This window comes from Syngnathus floridae, chromosome 12 (genome assembly GCF_059516105.1).
Source record: "Syngnathus floridae isolate MCC-2025c chromosome 12, RoL_Sflo_1.0, whole genome shotgun sequence".
Classification (NCBI taxonomy): Eukaryota; Metazoa; Chordata; class Actinopteri; order Syngnathiformes; family Syngnathidae; genus Syngnathus; species Syngnathus floridae.
The window spans coordinates 10,484,325-10,504,681 of record NC_142424.1 but is presented as its reverse complement, the minus strand read 5'-3'; the positions used below and the strand labels follow the sequence as shown (position 1 = coordinate 10,504,681).

Here is a 20,357-nt window from a genome sequence, read left to right as displayed (position 1 = left end):
AGTATTGGAGTGCTCGTGTGGATTGGTGGGGGCCGAAGAATGTGCAGGCAAACTGCATCAACTTGTTTTCTTCGAAGTGTTGTGGAATAGGCCCGGATAGGGAGTACCGGAGGAGACCACCTCAAGGTCGGTGAGGAACGAGAACAACAGCACGTCTATGAGACACGGCTTCGAGGGGAAAACCCAACCGTCTGACCTCAGCGACACCTGGACCGGGGAGGAGATGGCCATCGACCAATCATCTCACACTATTTTGCATGCTTTAATATTCATATTGTGTTTCTTTAAAACTGGGCAACCCGGAAGAATGTGTCGTCTTTTGGTGGTCACAAAAACGCACGAGTTTTAGTGTGAGGGACCCGGGACCCAGGCCTGTATTAGTGGGCTTTGTCAGGAATAAATAATTGGTAAATTTGGTCTAATTGATCTACTGGTCTTCTCTTTGACAGAACGAAATCGCAAAATTGTTAGGTGCGCCAGTGTGTGGATTAGGACATAGCAATTTATGTGTTAAGTGTTGATCGCAATTTGGAGTCAGATCAATAACTAGAATCCGTAACCTAACATAATACACAAGAAGTAATCAGTTTGCTTGCCATCAAAATGAATTACTCATGCAAGTACTGTAATTTCACCTCACCTTTAATCCCTGCATTTGTTCGTCATTTGAGGATTCACAGAAATTTAGCTAACTTCAGATTTCCATGTGGGGTAGCAGAATGCTTTGCCACTTTTTACACACGTGGCGCCCTTCAAATTCACATGTACCGCTCTCACAAGAGGACAGCTAAACCAGGACTTGAAAGGCAAATTGATGGAGTTGCCTCGGCTTCCACTGTTGAAGGTTGTAGCTTTATGTCAGCTCGATCAACTCGTATACATTTCCGGCAAAAAAGACAACTTGTGGGGCAGGATCAGGCTATTTCTGGGTTGAACCACACCCACTTCCGGGTTAAATCCCATTCAGAGTACGGATGTTGATAATCTAGTTGATTGAACAGATACAGATAATGGTGTACTCACTCATCCCTAGTAGCCAACTCGTTTGTCATTGCTGCTATTTCAGCTTGCTTGCTATACATGTGTCAATTTTTGTTCATCTTTCACCAACTCAGTTACTATATCTGCTCCTTTTATCTGTTTTATGTACTGCTTGGAAGATATGTATACTCCCTGCCCTGTTTTTACAGTCATTCATCTGAAGCAGATCATTTATAAAATGGATTGCTGTGAAATATGATTTTTGTAATGTCTGACTTTAAGGAGAGACAATCCTGACTGCAAAAAAGTGGATGCTGTCGATCGAGGGGAGGGTCATAATCCCACCTGCTGCTCACCTGGCTGTCTTCACCACTGCCTTGGCCACTCTCTTCGCCTGTTACTATGTTTTCAACCTAGAGTATCAGGTGGAAGCCTGCACAACATTGGAGTTTATTCAGAGGTATTAACTGATGAAATTATATACCTAACTTTATTCCAACTGGCATTTTCTATATCTCTCTTCTATAAGTGTTATTCAGGCAGTATTATCACCCCTTAACTGATGAAATTATATACCTAACTTTATTCCAACTGGCATTTTCTATATCTCTCTTCTATAAGTGTTATTCAGGCAGTATTATCACCCCTTAATAGTAAAATAAATGTAATGCAAGTATAAAATACTGCAATATTTTATTTATTTAATTAAAACAATTTATTTTTATCGATTCTTTTCATTAATCCCCCCGCAATCACAGTTGTGATTTGCTAATTGATTACTCATTGACATGTACATAATGTCTCAACCTCTAACTCCTATACTCATTTCATAGGTTTTTGGTCAGAACTAATCCTGACTCCACCAAGTGCAGTGCCAAGGAGCAGATGAGCCGGAAGACTTCATACATGAACCCCCATGTGATCTCCTTCATCAGGGACTTCATGGAGTTTGATTGGCTAACTGACTAGGTACAGGTGAGGTTCAGATAATAACTTTTGCATAGAAAGTTCAAGATGGTTTATTTAAAGAAGTCATCTCAAATAGTTATGTTAACTCGTGGTTGTTTTTTTCCCCCATTCATTCTTAATGGCACATTCAACATTTCGCATTTACGTCGTTCCAGTTTGAATTTTTTTTTTCTCCGATTTAACTTGCGACATATTCCAATCGATTTTTAACCGTCTCACGACTAATCGTTACATCCCACTAATAATATAACTCCAACCTTGCTAATTGCATGAGTGTTCCTGCAGCCAGTGACACACTTCCTATCAGGAACAAGTATCTTAACATGACACCGACATCACCATCATAATTCTTAATGTGTTTTCTTCTTTAATTTCAGGGCTCCTGTTTTGTCCAAGCCCAAGGAAGTTTTGTCTAAAAGGTTTGGTAATGTGCTTTATGTTCCTGTTCACCAAAAAATACATAATCCCGTTAACACATTTTTTGTCTGTAGTTAAGTGAAATATTTTAGAATATGGGTCATTCTATTAATGATTAATATTAAATCACTGATTTGGCATTTAAATTGTACAGTGAGAAACTTAATTTACAATGATTACCTACTGTTAATAGTACTGGATTGCCATATACAATACTGTTATATGTATTGTATGTTACATTGTATGTTGTAATGACCACTTCATTTGTTTGTACAGTAAATAAACCAGTAATGTAAACGCAACTGAAATCGCAGTATTTCATTGATATTCATTCTGCAGTTAAACAACTAATACTGTAAATGCAACTGACATCACACTATTTAACTGTTATGTAGCATACAGTTAAACTACCCAATACTGTATATACAACCAAGACCACAGTATTTAACTGTTTTTTGCTTTACAGTAAATACACCAATACTGTAAAGTACATCTACTGTAATATGTATTTACAGTAAGGTACTGGTTAATTGCTGCCAGTTAATTACTGTAAAATGTTTTTACAGTAAGTTACTGGTTAATTGCTGCCAGTTAATTACTGTAAAATGTTTTTACAATAAGTTACTGGTTAATTGCTGCCAGTTAATCACTGTAAAATGTTTTTACAATAAGTTGCTGGCTAATTGCTGCCAGTTAATTACTGTAAAATGTTTTTACAATAAGTTGCTGGCTAATTGCTGCCAGCTAATTACTGTAAAGTTTACAGGAATTTTTTTACAGTGTAGGTTGAAAACATAGTAACAGGCGAAGAGAGTGGCCAAGGCAGTGGTGAAGTCAGCCAGGTGAGCAGCAGGTGGGATTGTAACCCTCCCCTCGATTGACAGCATCCACTTTTTTGCAGTCAGGATTGTCTTTCCTTAAAGTCAGACTCTACAAAAATCATATTTCACAGCAATCCATTTTATAAATGATCTGCTTCAGATGAATGACTGTAAAAACAGGGCAGGGAGTATACATATCTTCCAAGCAGTACACAAAACAGATAAAAGGAGCAGATATAGTATATGAACAAAAAGTGACACATGTATAGCAAGCAAGCGGAAATAGCTGCAATGACAAACGAGTTGGCTACTAGGGATGAGTGAGTACACCATTATCTGTATCTGTTCAATCAACTAGATTATCAACATCCGTACTCTGAATGGGGTTTAACCCGGAAGTGGGTGTGGTTCAACCCAGAAATAGGCTGATCCTGCCCCACAAGTTGTCTTTTCTGCCGGAAATGTATACGAGTTGATCGAGCAGACATAAAGCTACAACCTTCAACAGTGGAAGCCGAGGCAATATATTCCTATTCTATATATATATATATATATATATATATATATATATATATATATATATATATATATGTGTGTAATAGGAATTTTCAATGTTCATTCATCAATAAAAATACAGTAGTTTACTTTTCTATTTACAGTACTATACCGGCTATTGTGATTTTTTTACAGTAATGCTTTGACGATGTTCACGAAGTTTAACTGTAACCATTACAGCAAGCTAATGTAAAAATCATACACAATAAGGTCACTGTGTTTAATACAGTAAGTAACTGTAGATTTCACAGCCATTTTTAACAGTCGACATTGACAATAAAATTACAGTAAGTTTACTTTACTATTTATAGTACTATACTGGCTATTGTGATTTTTTTACAGTAATGCTTCGACTACTGTGTTTTTCACTGTAATACTTATCCTACTGTGATTTTGTCATGTTTACGAGGTGTAACTAACACTTACAGCATTCTACTGTAATAATCATACACAGTAAGGTTACTGTGTTTAATACAGTAAGTAACTGTAGATTTCACAGCCATTTTTAACAGTGTTGATAAAGGGCTTTCATTGCTACTTTGCTGACATGGAGGAGAAATCTGCACAGCTGAATTGGGTGAGAAACCCATTTCGCTTGTCTGAAGCAAAGAGAAGCAAGCCTCCTGTCACTCACCAGGAAAAACTGATGGAAGTGGCATCTGACCAGATGAAGTTTGGCGCATCCACTCTCACACAGTTTTGGGTGTGTGTGAGGCAGGAGCGCCCTGAGCAGGGACAGAATGCTTTGGAGCAGTTGCTGCCCTTTGCCTCCACATATTTATGTGAGACCTCCTTCTCTGCAATGACTGTGATCAAAACAAAGCAAAGAAACAGACTGAGCCTGGAGAAGAACTTGATCACAGCAGTTGCCTCCCTGCCACCAAGGATGACAAAGATCCTCAGTGAGGTACAAGCCCATGTTTCTCACTAAAATGTAGTATGAGTGCAAAAGACTCATTCAAGCTTCAAGACTGTTCAATGCTTGTTCAATGCTTGTCAAATCAAAATCAAATGTTCAATGCAACAATTCAATTTTAAGAGAAAAAAAAGTTTCATTTTTTTGTAACCCAAAAGAGGTAAAGTTGATTATTTTTTATGAGGAAATCTTTATTTATTATTAAGTTATCAATTTATTTTGTAAACAAGATATTATTTATTTATAATTAATTTATTTTTGTGAACACACTTTTAGTTATATGTATATTTTTATATCCTTGCAAGAAATTATTACAAGAAAGATTAATATAAATAAGCAGTGTTCTGCATACAGTATTTGAGTTTTGAAAGGGTCTATGCCTTTTTGGTGGTCACTGTTTACTGCTTTGTTTGTTTTTGGTTCGATATGCATTGTTTGAAACATAAATGTGTCTGTCAGGTACCTTGCTACAAGTTGTTTAACTTTAATAAATCAAACACTGATGGCACAATCCTGTACCTCTTTCTTTTCGACCAGAAATGTGTTGCGCTGGTCAGGGGGTAAATGGCTGAAAAAATATTTCAAAGGGGGTACATCACTGAAAAAAGTTTGAGAACCACTGATCTATGTCACAGTCACTTCGACAATTTCCAGGATGAACTTCAACGATCACATACAAACGGATCGATTACTCCTCAATTCGCAATTTTATTCAAAAATTAACAACAGTTTCCTAAAATACAAGTCCATCTTTATCAAATAGATTTTGGGACCCCATAGTGTCTTTACATGCCCTTTAATAAGATAACCCTGACACTGAGAAACAGTGAGGAACAGAGAGACAAAGAGAGCGAGTGAAAGAGAGAGCACAACTGTGCACAGCAACAGCATGGATGGAAGTGTCACTTCTGCTTCAGAACATTTTTCTTCAAAAACACAACTTTTGATAAGTTGATAACATGGTGGTATGCCTTTACCGGTACTGATCAAATTACGTGAATGACCCATACCTAAAAGTTGAACCAAATTCGATACCTCCTCCTATTTGGAAATGATTGATTTCTTAAGTGAGAAAAAAAAATAGGATAAATAATTAGATAATTCAAGGATATCAGATAGAAAAATTAGACAGAAGCATATGGAATGTATCCCACTGACCTATAAAGATGTGTTTTTTTGTTTCCACTTGAATTAGTTAATATTTAATTAATTCCAAGGAATGTATTTACCGTATTTTCCGGGCTATAAGTCGCTCCGTAGTATAAGTCGTACCAGCCATAAAATGCCCCAAAAAGTGAAAAAAAACATATATAAGTCGCTCCGGAGTATAAGTCGCATTTTGGGGGGCAATTTATTCGACGAAATCCCACACCAAAAACAGTCATGAACGAGCAACAACAGGCTAAACGATAGCAACAACAGGCTAAACGATAGGTATGCTAACGTGACAAACACAAACAAAGAGCTGAGAACGGGCCCGACGTAACATATAGAGTGATTAAGGACAACTATTACATGAATAACATGTTTATAAACCCATCGGTGTCACTCCAATTCATTAAATCCATCGATCGTTCGATACGATAGCAACAGGCTAAACGATAGGTATGCTAACGTGACAAACACAAACGAGGAGCTGAAAACGGGCCTGACGTAACATATAGAGTTATTAAAGAAAACGATTACATGAATAACACGTTTATAAAATCATCGGTGTCACTCCAATTCATTAAATCCATCGATCGTTCTTTGTCAACAATGGGTGCGCGCGGCTGAGGGCGCTTGCACTTCAAAATATTCCACAGGCTCATTTAACGATAAACTATATTTCAAATAACTATAATATAAGCAATAATATTATCAAACCATCCGTGCACTTTAAATCCATTAAATCCATCGATCAAATTCCTCGTCCTTTGTCAACATTGCCGCGCGTGCGCCCTGACGTCAGCCTCGTCTTTATTCCACAGATCTAGTATATAACTATATTGTAGCGTTAACAAAGTACAAGGATAGACGTGGGTTTGGTAAACGACTCTTTATTAAACAAAACAAACTTCCAAGCGTGTGGCGGCGTGGACTTCCAGACACGAGAGCTCCATGGCATAGGACCGGGCGTGCGTAATGGCCATGTCCGAGCCCCATGCACCGTTCGCGGACAGCCACTCGGCCGAGCGCCGGCCCCCGACTCAGTAGAGTAGGACCAGGCGTGCGTAAAAGCCATAATAGTTTTTCGAACCTTCTATGTCACTCTAAATCCTTAATTCCTTCAAACTCTTTGTCCTCCGTGTCACTTAGAAATGATCGCCGCTAATGATGCCGGTAGTCCTTACGTGGGTACGTTTGTCCTTTATGTAAACAACCGCCGCGCCGTGCCACTGACGTGACTTGAAATAGTAATCCCTTGGTACATAACGGTTCTCCAAACTTTCTTTCTGCTGCTCGATTACTGTTTTCAGCTGCATATTTTACAACTTGAAGTTTGTGACTTGCAAAATATGAGTTTCTTTTTCGTGCCCTTTTTTCTTAAGCCCACCCAGTTGATGAGTCACGGCCAATGGTGAAATTTAGAGCGCCCTCATCCAGTTTCGTCTGAAAATATAATTTTTTTTTCAGATGTAGTTTTTTGTTCTGTTTATTTGGTTGTTTTATCAAAGTCTGCTTTATTGTCGATTTTTTTTCATATACCAAGACACACAAAGAGATTGAAATTACGTTCCCACTATCCCTCGGTGAGATAGTACACATATGCATACAAGCAACACAAAAAAACCCAAGAAGGCACAAACAATGAATAAATAAGAGTGTTGAATAAATGATAAATAAACAAATAATAATAAACAATAATAAATATAAGAGTAGCAAAAATGGAGCAAGTGTACATACAGCAGACAGTGGATTTGGATATGGTGCTTTAAAGTGTTAATTGCTTTATGTGATGTTTTCTCTATTTTTTATGTTTTGAATATGTTCAAGATAAAGATATAAAAGCATGTGAAGTGATCAACTATACTAAAAATAACATGGGAAGTGGTCAACTATACTTGTAAGTGATGTCTTAATGATCAAGTAAAAATTTGTGAAACAAAACATATAGAAGTCGCTCCTGAGTATATATCACCCAAACTATGAAAAAAAACGCGGCTTATAGTCCGGAAATTACGGTAGTTTCACATGCACGAAGTGTACAATGGTTGATTAGTTGATTGAATCATGCAAGTGACGGACAGTTGTGAACATTCCGTTGTGGTGGGAGAGAAGATTGTAATAGGTCATTGAGACGGTGGGGGTTGCTGTTGGAGCTTCTGTCTGTGCAGGATATTGTTTGCTGGACCACAATAAAAGGCAGTGGCAGGCAGTGTGTGTGTGTGTGGGGGGGCATTCTCAGTAGTTTGACCGTTTGCTGGACGATCCTCTCATTTACACTTGAATTCTTTACAGGGGTTGGTTGCACATCTGATGTTATGTCCTGTTTGATACTTACCTCACCCATTCCTCAAATTGTGATACACTGCCTTCAAAGCCCACAAATATAGCTAAAAACAACTTATACGTAACGTTATTGATGCCTCATCTGAGAAATTTCACCCAAGCACAGAGAGAACCATGCTACAGTTATGCCATCTAATGAATACAGTATATAACATCACACATCAACACGATGAATAACAAACTATAGTTTATTTATCTTTGAATACAGTATAGAAACAATGAATGGACAAACATTCCTTGGATTCAAATATTGTCAGCAGAATGTTTGAAACGATTTCAAAGGCATAGTAGAAATACTAAAACAGCATAAAATTAAAATATGCAAAAGGGCAGTATTTAACTTTCCTGTATTTTATGGACATAACATTGTAAAGAAAAAGTACACACACGCTATACCTGGAATACAAACAGTAAACAATCTAAGCGGCAACTTTAAACACAGACAAAACAGATGCGACATGAACATTCCAAACCTGTCCCCATACTGTTGTCTTCAATTGCAGTTACTGCCAGGTTATATTCCTTTGAATTACTCAAATTCTGTAAGAACTGCTTAACAGATGTTAACAGTTAGATCCATCAGTGGTTTGGAACTTGACAAACTGATATAAATAGTGCTAGAGATAATGCGGAAGGGTGTCCCGCTGATGTTGTTGAAGTGACGTGTGAACACCAGTTTTGCTATTACTTGGTAATTCTCTCCCAAAGAGACAGCAGCAATCTGCCTGCCTGGGCATCTAACTCCTACAAAAAAAGAAAGAAACAGAGTACTTAAAATTATTTTAAAATGAAAATGCAGAAGCAAAGTAGGTGTTGTGACCAATCAACCACAGATTTCTGGTATAGCTGAACGACTATCTAGTATGTATTAAAAGATATTTGAAGCTATTCTAGACTTATGCCTAATTAACACTAACTGAGGAACGTTGCGCTGTCCGTACGGAATCAATTCACACAGACTGCGGTGCATGTTTTATAAATTGAAAGTGATAGTGAGAAAAATAGAAATGGGTGTTGTGCATCATTATACGGTATGTTTCGGACTTTAAGTCGCAGTTTTTTTCATTGTTTGGCTGGGGGTGCGACTTATACTCAGGAGCGGCTTATATGTGAAATTACTAACACATTATTACTTGATCATGAACATATTACTTACTTACTAGTATATCACTTCACGTATTATTTTCACACTAAACCACATAAGGGCGCTCTAGGCCTGTGGAATAATTGGAACTGCAACTGACGATGAGTCTGACGTCAGCGCCACATCTACTTCGGGAGTCAGCTGAGTCATTTATAATTGACACAGTGGACGAAGATTTCGATGGATTTAATGATTTGGAGTGACACGGATGGTTCGATAAACTTGTTATTTATGTTATAGTTATTTGATATATAGTTTATATACCGTAAATTTCGGACTATAAGCTGCTACTTTTTCTCAAATTTTGAACCCTGCGGCTTATAGTCCGGTGCGGCTTATATAGGTTTTTTCCCATGATGTTTCTCATGACTAATACACATACACTCATAATAAGGCTGTGGACCGCTGTTGAGCTGTTATGTTAATAAAAGTTACGCATCCCTAAATAATCATCTCTTTCCTGATAATCATCTTTGTGTATATTCTCTTACAAATGGTAATTAAACATTAAAAACCTTACGCAATCATGCGGCGACTTTACATGCATTTTTTCTAATGCCCATCAGGGCGGGCTCGAGCAGAAAAGATAAGCGTGATAGAGGTGGAATGTATGCATCGAGGAAGACAGTTGTGGCGCGTTGTGCACGAGGAAAGTTAGCGTAAACAGAGCCCAATGATGGAAGACACCTGAAGGCGTGCGTATGACACAGCTTTCAAGTTAAAAGCCATTGAGCTGGCTGATAAAGAAAGGAACAGAGTGGTTGCACGTAAACTTGGAATAAATGAATCGATTTATAGTGGCCCTCCCACTTGAATGGGAGGCTTGGATGACCAGCGGCGAGAAATCGTTTACAAAAACTGGACGCATGGGAAGAGCAACTTTCGCACAAGTCTGCCAGTGGATCCTGACAGCGTGGAGCAGTGTGAAAAAAATCCACCATCACCAACGGGTTTCGAAAAGCCGGTCTGCTGCGTGACATAGAGGAGAGCACAAGCTCAGGAGTGAATTTAGCTCAGGACGAGAGTGATGAAAGCGACAATGAGAAAGAGTGTTGCGACGTACATCTGGCGCTATTCCAATCGGACACTGAGGAGGAAGATTTTGCTGGTTTCAGTGGACAAGAGGAAGACAAAGATGGCTCTCAGTGACTTTGTTGACTGGAATGTTATTTTTTTGTCCGGCTAGTTAGTGCTGTTACTTCCGTGTTTACAACAAAATGTTAATGTTATTAAAACCTTAGCCCAGCTAGTTATGTTACTTCCGTGTTTACAACAAAATGTTAATGGTATTAAAACTTAAGCCCAGCTAGTGCTGTGACTTCTGTGTTTACAATGAAATGTTAATGTGATTAAAAGTTTAAAAAGGCTTTCTGTGTACTGTCTTTCTTTGTAAATAACCCGTGCTCACGTGCGGCTTATATAAGTATAAAACTAGATCGCGAATTTTAGCTGGTGCGGTTTATAGTCCGGTGCAGCTTATAGCCCGAAGTTTACGATAGTTATATAGGTCTGTGAAATAATTGGAACCGCAACTGACGACGAGTATGACGTCAGCACCGCATTCACTTCCGGAGTCATCATCTAAAGCTGACTTTGACTTTGATCTTATAAACCCCTTTATAAGTGACACAGAGGACGAAGATTTCGATGGATTTAATGATTTGGAGTGACACAGATGGTAAGCTAAACTCATTTATGTTATAGTTATTTGAATAACTCTTAATATGTTACGTCAGGCACGTTCTCTGGTTTCAGGTAAAAACCTGAATAAGGACCCCGGATTACGCCTTTTAACCCAAATATCTCATCGTATAAATTTGATCAGGTAGTAACCCTTTGAACAAGTACTTGCATGCGTGGCATCCTCGCGGCCTAGCGACTAGTGAGCCTAACTTCAATACATTTATTTCTCTGTAGTGTTTTCACATTATTTTCTGTCTTGATAATGTCAGTGTGTAAATAGACACGCGAGTACGTCTGACACGCAACTCGCCAAAAATACACAAGGAGTGTAAACGATAATGGAAAAACTGAGACAAAACCCAGCAGCACCCCTTTGGAATGAGGAGAAAACCGTTTGCTTTATTCCTATGGTGACTGACATAAATACATATATTGTGTTTTATTGACGGAAGAAAGGAACAATGGGAAATTACGTCTATTTGTGTCGCTGTTTCAGTCGGGATATTGAAATTGCCATTTACATGGAAGTAACTGTCTCAGGGTTATTCTGAATATTTCAGAAACCGGAATTTTGACTTTAACTTGAATAGTAACTGCATGTTAATACAGTCACTGCAAATTGACTCACAAATAAATGTTCATCAGGATCAAATATGAATTTTGGAATTTCAGTGAATACCATCAGGATGCAGTGGACATGGTCAGACAGGCATAGGCCCCTTTTACACAACACTATTCCAACGTAGTTTGCTATTGTTGTACTTGGTTCTACCTACCGTAGTTCAGGGTGGTTTACTTACGTTTACAAAAGAAAGCCTTAAAACATTGTCATTGTCAAAAAATATATATTTTTGTTTGACCAGTTAATGGTAATGACATCATTAACATTAACTGGTCAAACAAAACAAAACAAGTTTTTTTTTAATTCAAATTAATGGAAACCTGTCATTGCAAAAACGCATTTCATATCCTGGATTAATTTATCTGAATTAGGTCACAGAATGTATTGCATTCCAGACTGTACGTTCACTTGTTTTCTTTATAAAACAGAAAAGCACAAACTCACCTGTCCGTCTCTGCTGATTTGAACCTTCTTGTTGCCGTTCAATGGGTTGAGGATATGCTGAGTGTACTGGAAAGGTAGATTTTCCTTGCAGATCCACTCCACACTAAAAACTCCTCCTAATCGCCCAAACCCCCAATCCTGGCAACTGGTGTAAGTAATAGATGAAGACATGAGAGCATATCCCTGAAAATTAAAAAACAATAATGCACAAAGTGAACCTTCTGTGACCGTTATGACCTGAACTCTTAGGCACTGTGATGTCACTTTTCAGTCAACAGCAATTGGCAGTGCAAGGCAAAACCCTAACCCATTGAGATGGATCAGAACTGGTGTATTTCTACATGATTTGATGAATAATATTTAATTTCTGAATAATATTTTATGCACATTTTGCGATTGTTCGTACCTTAAGTCACAGATCGATTTGTGATGTCATTTATTGACTCTGTGAAATAAGATATTAGAGGCACAGTGTTCCTTCTATTTACCAATGGCAAATCAATACCATTATAGATTAATTTTTGGATTGATCAATTGGATTTGGGAATCAATCTTAGTGGTATCAGATCAAATAGTATTAATCATCCTCATCACTCCAGCTGGCATAATGGCTGTCTCGTCGCTGTCAAAGCACAGTGAGTTTTGTTTTTGTTGTTTTTGTATGAATTTTCGTGTAAAAAATACTCAATGTTGGGGTAAAGCCTACATATAATCACCAGGATTTTGTGAGTTTTGGATTATACTGTGAAAAGACGTTTATAGCAAGCAAATTGAACAGGAGCACAACAAGCGCTAAATAATGACAAAAATGCTTGAGAATATTAATGTTGTTGGTCAGTTAAGAGTACACGAGTACAACTATAATGTTATACATGAATCTGCCAAGGGACTACAGATGAGAACTTGCTATAAATGTTCATGCAAATGTTCATTAATATACACTGTCTTTTTTAAAAAATAATTATATATTAGCTTTTTCTATTAGAGGAGCCCATGGACACGTCAATTTCCGTTGACAGCGGGTGGCAGTACAGGAGAAAATGAACTTTTTATATGAATTGTGCTCTTGTCTTAATTGATAGGAATTACTGTTACCCATGTTCCATGCCCCCACCACAAAAAAGAAACATTTGTAGTATCAGAGCGTCAATTCTGAATGCAGTGCATCCCTGGGTGGGGTACAACTCTAGAGCAGGCCACATTGTCTAAAAACATGTGCAGTCACTGTTTGCAAGACCTATGTGTCTGACTCACTGCTTTTGTGGTGTTGTATGTAACAAACTTGTAATATATACAGCAGAAAGTAAATTGAATGGATCCTAAAAACATTATTGTAATTTATAATAATGTTAAAAGAAAAAGAAAAAAAATCACCTGGTAGTGTCCAGAGCCTTGAACGGAAAAGATGAGAATGACTTTATTCTCCTGGAGGGCTTTGGTGAGTTTGGTCTCATTACTTGGAATTGTGGACCAGATGCCTTTTTGCTGAGAAATTTCGATGTTCCTCAAGTTGCTGCTTTTCATGATGAAGTAACGGGCTGATAACAATTCGGGCTGTGGTAACACCTGTTTTGTGCAATGCTGGTAAAATACTATTAAAGTCAGTACCAGCAAAAATGAAGTTGCATAAAAACATCAACAACTGTCTTTGGGGTACATTAAACTGGACATATTTGAAATCAGCATCTGATAATTTAGGCATAATATGGGTATGATCCAGGTTTTTTTTTTTACGCTTGGGAATCGTGATGTAGCACTGTCCAAAAATATGAGAAAATTAGCTATTTTTAGTTTGTGCTTCTGAAATATATAACTTGGGTCATTTAGAATGGACAAAACAATCTGCATTAGTTATGTAAATTAGGCAAGGAATAGACAAACAGATATTTTAATCTGGGAATACCTTTTCTGAGAAATAAGAGAATGGGATGTCAAACTGACTGTCCAAGCTCACAGAGGCGGTGGAATTGCTGGAAGAGAGATGGTGCTCCACAAGATAATTTTTGCTCAGTGAAGACTTATCACTGCTATGAGGTTTCCTCTGACATTGGCCTGAGACTCCTGGTAATCTGGAGCAACGAAAAATGTGGGAGTGGGGGGGTGTTGTTGAGATAAGATAATGATATTACTCAACAAATTATTGCTTGTATTAAACTCTAACTAAGACATAGTGACAATCAGATATTTTAAGGAGTCTTATCATATTAAATCAACTTTTTTGAATCATTGTTATGTGTATGTATGTTTTTTTTTTTTTTTTATGTGATTGTGAGCTGTCCTATCTTTGTAAGTGGTCATTGAACACACCTCATCTACTGACGGACGTGGTTTTGGTTAACCGGAAGTCTTACTTCCAGCTTTGAAAACTAGCCATCAAAATAACTCATTTGTTAAGAAAATCGATCAGCAACATGCCAAAGGTAATACATATATAATCATATATCTAGCTATAGATAACTGCCAAGTTTAAAATACATAAGCTATGATAGTAAAACATTTCATACATGCACAGGGAATGCTTAAAAACCCTTTTGTAGGGTATAATTTCGGAAAATGATTCAAACCACAAGTGGTGGGGGATAGGGGGTGATGGTATTGAGCGCAGAAAAAAAAGTTATATATTTTGAGTTAGTGTAGTCTCACGTCCACAAAATGTGTTTAAGAAAAAGAAAAGAAAACATTTTGATCATCTTTGACCTTTTTAGCATGTGGTCTGCACGACAGGACGTAAGGAGGTGTTACTGCAGGCTGGAAAGTCTGAGTTCACAATAATGACAGAATAGGTCGATTGTGGGTGGTTGGCTAATTGAAAAGAAGATCGTCAGTCAGAGAAGATTGGGAACCACTGGTTTAAACAATACCTACCACAAGAAATTCAAGGTGGCTTGCATGAATATGCATAAATAAAAAAAAAAGTCTTCTAGGGAACAATGATTGGCTACTGGACAGGGACTCCTGATGAATGTGCTCAAACAGGACTATTCAATTGACTGAAATGCATATGTTAACTGATTACCTGTCATCAGTGGCGTTGCGGGTAAGCTTTGGGTTCCCTTTGGAGTTCTGAATGAGCCTCTCTGGCACTAAAGGACAGGGACGCTGGCCTATCCCTGAGGGCTGCACCAAGCCTGCTCCATGCTCTTCTGTTGTAAGCACCTACAGGATCATGTAATTCTAATATGTAAGTTAAGTAAGTATATCTTTGGGTCAGTTTTGTTAACCATTAAAGGAGATACACTATGAAGGCATATTTTCACATTCAAAACAGCTGTCAACTCTACTAATAAAATACAGCATTTTTGTCAAAATACCCCAGTAGCACTAATATTTTCATTTAATGCGCACCTGAGCTATCTGAGAAACTCAGAAGGATTTCCAACCAACACAAACCTTTTGGTCATTTTCAAACCTTGAAATATTGAGAACAAATATATATGCATATTCTGAACAGAGAAGACAGATGGTTTAAAAAAGGAAGAAGAGAGGCTATCGATAATAAGGTTGAATGCATTTTGTATTCCAAAAGTGATGCCTATGGCGGTTTGGAACATGCCTTCAACATAAAAGGTAAATTGGGTTTTAACAGCATCACTCAGGATACTGCTGTCCTACTTTACCATGTGCAAAAACCTGCTCGGACGAGTTATGAAACATTTTTTTTAAAGCTATGCTCACACTGAAGGTCGGTTTCAAACTTTTGCCTTTGTGACATGCATAAGATTTTTTTTCATAGAATGTGAACTGCACAATTCAGATTTTTTTTTTCCAAATCTGACTCGCACTTTTTTGGTATGCGACTGTAAATCAGATATGCGTCAGATGAGTCTGAAGTATGGACGCTCGGGTCACACTCATCTACTACTCCAGCCAGTAGAGGACACTGGGCTATCGTTGATGATATCTTGATGGCGTCACCCTTTTCAGTATTTATTTCGCGGTCGTGTCTTCTCCGGAGCTGTATGTGTAGCTCGTATTGCATTGGCAACTTGTGGTCCCATTTTATTTATTATTAGTTAGTGTTGCTAGTGTTCCCTGCACATTAAGTTTATTATGGTCGTCGCTGAGATTTATACGTTTGTGTATTTGCAGAGCTCCTTCATCTCTTTCGATAAACGTTATGTTGATAAAAGGTATGCGTCCCCAAAGAACCATCTCTTTCCTGACAATCTTCTTTGTGTATATTCTCCTACAAACGGTAATCAAACATTAAAACACCTGCGGCTTATACTCTGGTTCGGCTTATATATGAACAAAACAAGATTTTCACCTAACATATAAAAAAAATATAATAAATATAATAAAAATATAATAAAAAGAACAATCTTTCCTGACAATGTTCTTTGTGTATATTCTCCTACAAATGGTAAACACTAAAAGACTTGCGGCTGATACACTGGTGCGGCTTATATATGAACAAAAGAAGATTTTCCCCTTATATTAGCTGGTACGGCTTGTAATCAGGTTCGGTTTATAGTCCGGAAAATACGCATACAAATATATTGCTCAGTTATTATTGACATAGGAATTAATTTACCAACGTTTTGCTATTGCATGTGTTATTCGTGTCATCAGATTACATCAAGAATTGTGTGAAATATTACTGCAAGAAAATATGTGAAACAATTTTAAGATATGCAGTGTTTTACACTCCTGTAAAATACTCAAAATACTTGTTAGAATGTGTTCTAAGTTAGCTCTTGTCTTGTGTTGCAAATGTACAACAATTTAGTATACAAAAACAGTTTTAATTGGAAAAAATTATGACTTACGGAAGCAAGAGTTTGAACGGTCATCTCATCTTGTTGAGACCAGGAATTTGACGGACAACAGATTCTCCTGATGAACAGATTCTGCCACTTGTTCCTCAGGTCAAACACCAATTCTGCTGACTGACAGTATATTCCAAAGTCATAATACAGCCCGCAATTACTGAATGCAAAAAAATACAGATTACTGATTTGAAACACTCACTGAAAAATATCCATTTAAGAAAAATCTTTTGTTTTTGCTTGAGTAAATTCGATAGATTCAATTACGCGTTCTTAAATATTGATTAAACATCAATTTACACTGGACAATAACAATTACGAAGAACACGGACTCTTCATTCCAATTTACTTGAAGATTAACATGAAATCGTTTTGTTTAACGTAACTATTGCATAAAACCTGACAGCAGGATAGACAGAACACAATTAACTGTATGATGAACTGTCTACTCAGATACGCAGTCTTCTGCTTCTATATTTCCATGGGTTTAATCTACCGTATTCTTCAGACTATAAATCGCATTTTTTTTTTCATAGTTTGGGTGGGGGGACAACTTATACTCAGGAGCAACTTATGTGTGAAATTATTCACAAATTTTCATAATTCAAAAATCCGCGATGTAGTGAAACCGTGATAAACGAACCGTAATGTAGCAAGGGATTACTGTAATTTGAACTGCAACTGACATCAGCGGCGCAGCGCACACGCTGCGGTTGTTTACATAAAGGACAAAGGATTCGATCACGGGATTTAATGACTTGGAATGACAAGAGTTTGTTTGATAAAATTGATGTTTATAATTATATGGGCCTGTGGAATAATTTAAATTGCAACTGACGAGTCCGACGTCAGTGGCGCAGCACACATGCGTCGTTGTTTACATAAAGAACAAAGATTTTGATCGATGGATTTAATGATTTGGATTGACACAGATGGTTTGATAATATTGTTGTTTATATAATAGGAATTTGATATATACTTTATATATCATTATATGGGCCTGCGGAATAATTTGAACTGCAACTGACGAGTCCGACGTCAGCAGCGCGGCGCACATGCGGCGTTGATTCCATAAAGGACGATCGATGGATTTAATGATTTGCAGTGACACAGATGGTTTGATAATATTGTTGTTTATATAATAGTTATTTCATATATACTTTATATATCGTTATATGGGCCTGTGGAATAATTTGAACTGCAAATGACGACGAGTCCGGCGACGCGGCGTACACGCGGCATTGTTTACATAGAGGACAATCGATGGATTTAATGATTTGGAGTGACACAGATGGTTTGATAAAGGTGTTATTTATGTTATAGTTATTTGGATAACTGTTAATGTTACGTCAGGCCCGTTCTCAGCTCTTCGTTTGTGTTTATATCAGGTTAGCATACCGTATCGTTTAGCCTGTTGTTGCTCGTTCATGTCTGTTCTTGGTGTTGGATTTTGTCGAATAAATTTTACCCAAAATACGACTTATACTCCGGTGCGACATATATGTTTTTTTCACTTTATTGTGCATTTTTTGGCGACATATATTCCGGAGCGACTTATAGTCCGAAAAATACGGCACTCCCTTTTACTCAATCAGTTCAGTCAGCAGATGCTTTATTTATATGTTCTCTGTGGCATTTCCTCAGATAATTTACATTACATTTGGGAAGATTGGTCACAAGCTCTAAAAAAAATTCCCGGTCGTTCCAAACTTGTTAGATTTACAGATGATAGAGGTCAACCGCATTGCTGATTTTGGACTTTCAAAGCAACAGATGTTTCTCTCTATGCGTTCCCAGATCTGTGACTCGACACGATCGTGTCATAGTCTGTGCTCTGACATGTATTTTCATCTGTGGAACATTACAAAGACAGATGTCCTGTCCTATTACAATTCCAGTCCAGTTGACTGAATTTATCACCGGTGGACTCCAATTAAGACGGAGAAATATTTCACATATGATCAGTTGATATTGGACATACGAACGTGAAACTAATTTTGAGCCTCATGGCAATTAGTGTGAATGCTTTATTATTTTAAAATATTTGAATTTCCCTAAATCTAAAAACATCTTAACTTAAATGTGAATATCATTTTGTCCCCTGATAAAATGGGACTGATTACTTGTTTCTAGAATTCAGTGTAATCGTCATTTATCATATTAGTTCTACTTTGTACACTATGATAGCATACCGTATTTTTCGGACAATAAGCCGCGTTTTTTTTTTCATAGTTTGGGTGGGGGGGGCGACTTATACTTAGGAGCGACTTATATTTGAAATTATTCACAAATTTTCAAAATCCAAAAATCCGTGATGTAGTGAAACCGCGATACACGAATCGTGATGTAGCAAGGGATTACTGTAATTTGAACTGCAACAGCGGCACACACGCGGCGTTGTTTACATTAAGGACAAAGGATTCGATCACGGGATTTAATGACTTGGAGTGACAGCGATTGTTTGATAAAATTGTTGTTTATGATAATATGGGCCTGTGGAATAATTTGAACTCCAACTGACGACGAGTCCGACGTCAGCGGCGCAGTGCACACGCGGTGTTGTTTACATAAAGGACGACGATTTTGAACGATGGATTTAATGATTTGGAGTGACAGATAGTTTGATAATATTGTTGTTTATACAATAGGAATTTGATATATACTTTATATATCGTTATATGTGTCTGTGGAATAATTTGAATTGCAACTGACGACGAGTCCAATGTCACCGACGCGGCGCACACGCAGCGTTGATTACATAAAGGACGATCGATGAATTTAATGATTTGGAGTGACACAGATGGTTTGATGATATTGTTGTTTATATAATAGTTATTTGATATATAATTTATGTATCGTTATATGGGCCTGTGGAATAATTTGAACTGCAATTGACGACGAGTCCGACGTCAGCGGCGCGGCGCACGCGGCATTGTTGACATAAAGGACGATCAATGGATTTAATGATTTGGAGTGACACAGATGGTTTGATAAAGGTGTTCTTTATGTTATAGTTATTTGGATAACTGTTAATGTTACGCCAGACCCGTTCTCAGCTCTTCGTTTGTGTTTATGTCACATTAGCATACCGCATCGTTTAGCCTGTTGTTGCTCGTTCATGTCTGTTCTTGGTGTTGGATTTTGTCGAATATATTTCCCCCATCAGGATGCCTCCTGGACGCCTCCCTGGGGAGGTGTTCCGGGCATGTCCCACCGGTAGAAGACCCCGGGGACGACCCAGGACGCGCTGGTCTCTCAGATGGCCTGGGAACGCCTTGGGATCCCCCAGGATAAACTGGATTAAGTGGCTGGGGAGTCCCTCCTAAAGCTGCTGCCCCCGCGACTCGACCCCGGATAAGCGGAAGAAGATGGATGGATGATGGATATTTCCCCCAAAATGCGACATACTCCGGTGCGACTTACATATGGTTTTTTTTTTCACTTTATTGTGCATTTTATGGCTGATGCGACGTATATTCTGGAGCGACTTTTAGTCCGAAAAATACAGTATATTGAAATATTGTTCACGGTAATTTTTCCACAC

General features: G+C 37.8%; 1 protein-coding gene and 2 long non-coding RNA genes across 6 annotated transcripts in view; 2 read left to right on the top strand and 1 right to left on the bottom strand.

The window, feature by feature from the left end:
- Positions 1–833: 833 nt before the first annotated feature.
- Positions 834–2,835, top strand: LOC148390052 (uncharacterized). Its single transcript, XR_015861567.1, has 3 exons — positions 834–1,441; positions 1,815–1,956; positions 2,328–2,835. It is a non-coding gene; the product is annotated as an uncharacterized LOC148390052 (long non-coding RNA).
- A 5,486-nt stretch (positions 2,836–8,321) lies between these two features.
- The window catches only part of ythdc2 (YTH domain containing 2), a 45,044-nt gene continuing 33,008 nt past the window's right edge, over positions 8,322–20,357 (bottom strand). For all 4 annotated transcript variants that reach the window (XM_088391228.1, XM_088391231.1, XM_088391229.1 and 1 more), the window contains 6 exons: positions 16,814–16,933; positions 15,061–15,200; positions 13,948–14,113; positions 13,419–13,625; positions 12,045–12,227; positions 8,322–8,895 (listed from right to left, as the gene is read on the bottom strand). In XM_088391228.1, the coding sequence (XP_088247354.1) occupies positions 8,836–8,895; positions 12,045–12,227; positions 13,419–13,625; positions 13,948–14,113; positions 15,061–15,200; positions 16,814–16,933 (876 nt within the window). In that variant the 3' untranslated portion in view covers positions 8,322–8,835. The remainder of the gene's footprint in view (positions 8,896–12,044; positions 12,228–13,418; positions 13,626–13,947; positions 14,114–15,060; positions 15,201–16,813; positions 16,934–20,357) is intronic.
- On the top strand, positions 10,893–20,335 carry LOC148390051 (uncharacterized). Its single transcript, XR_015861571.1, has 3 exons — positions 10,893–10,973; positions 11,051–11,120; positions 19,980–20,335. It is a non-coding gene; the product is annotated as an uncharacterized LOC148390051 (long non-coding RNA).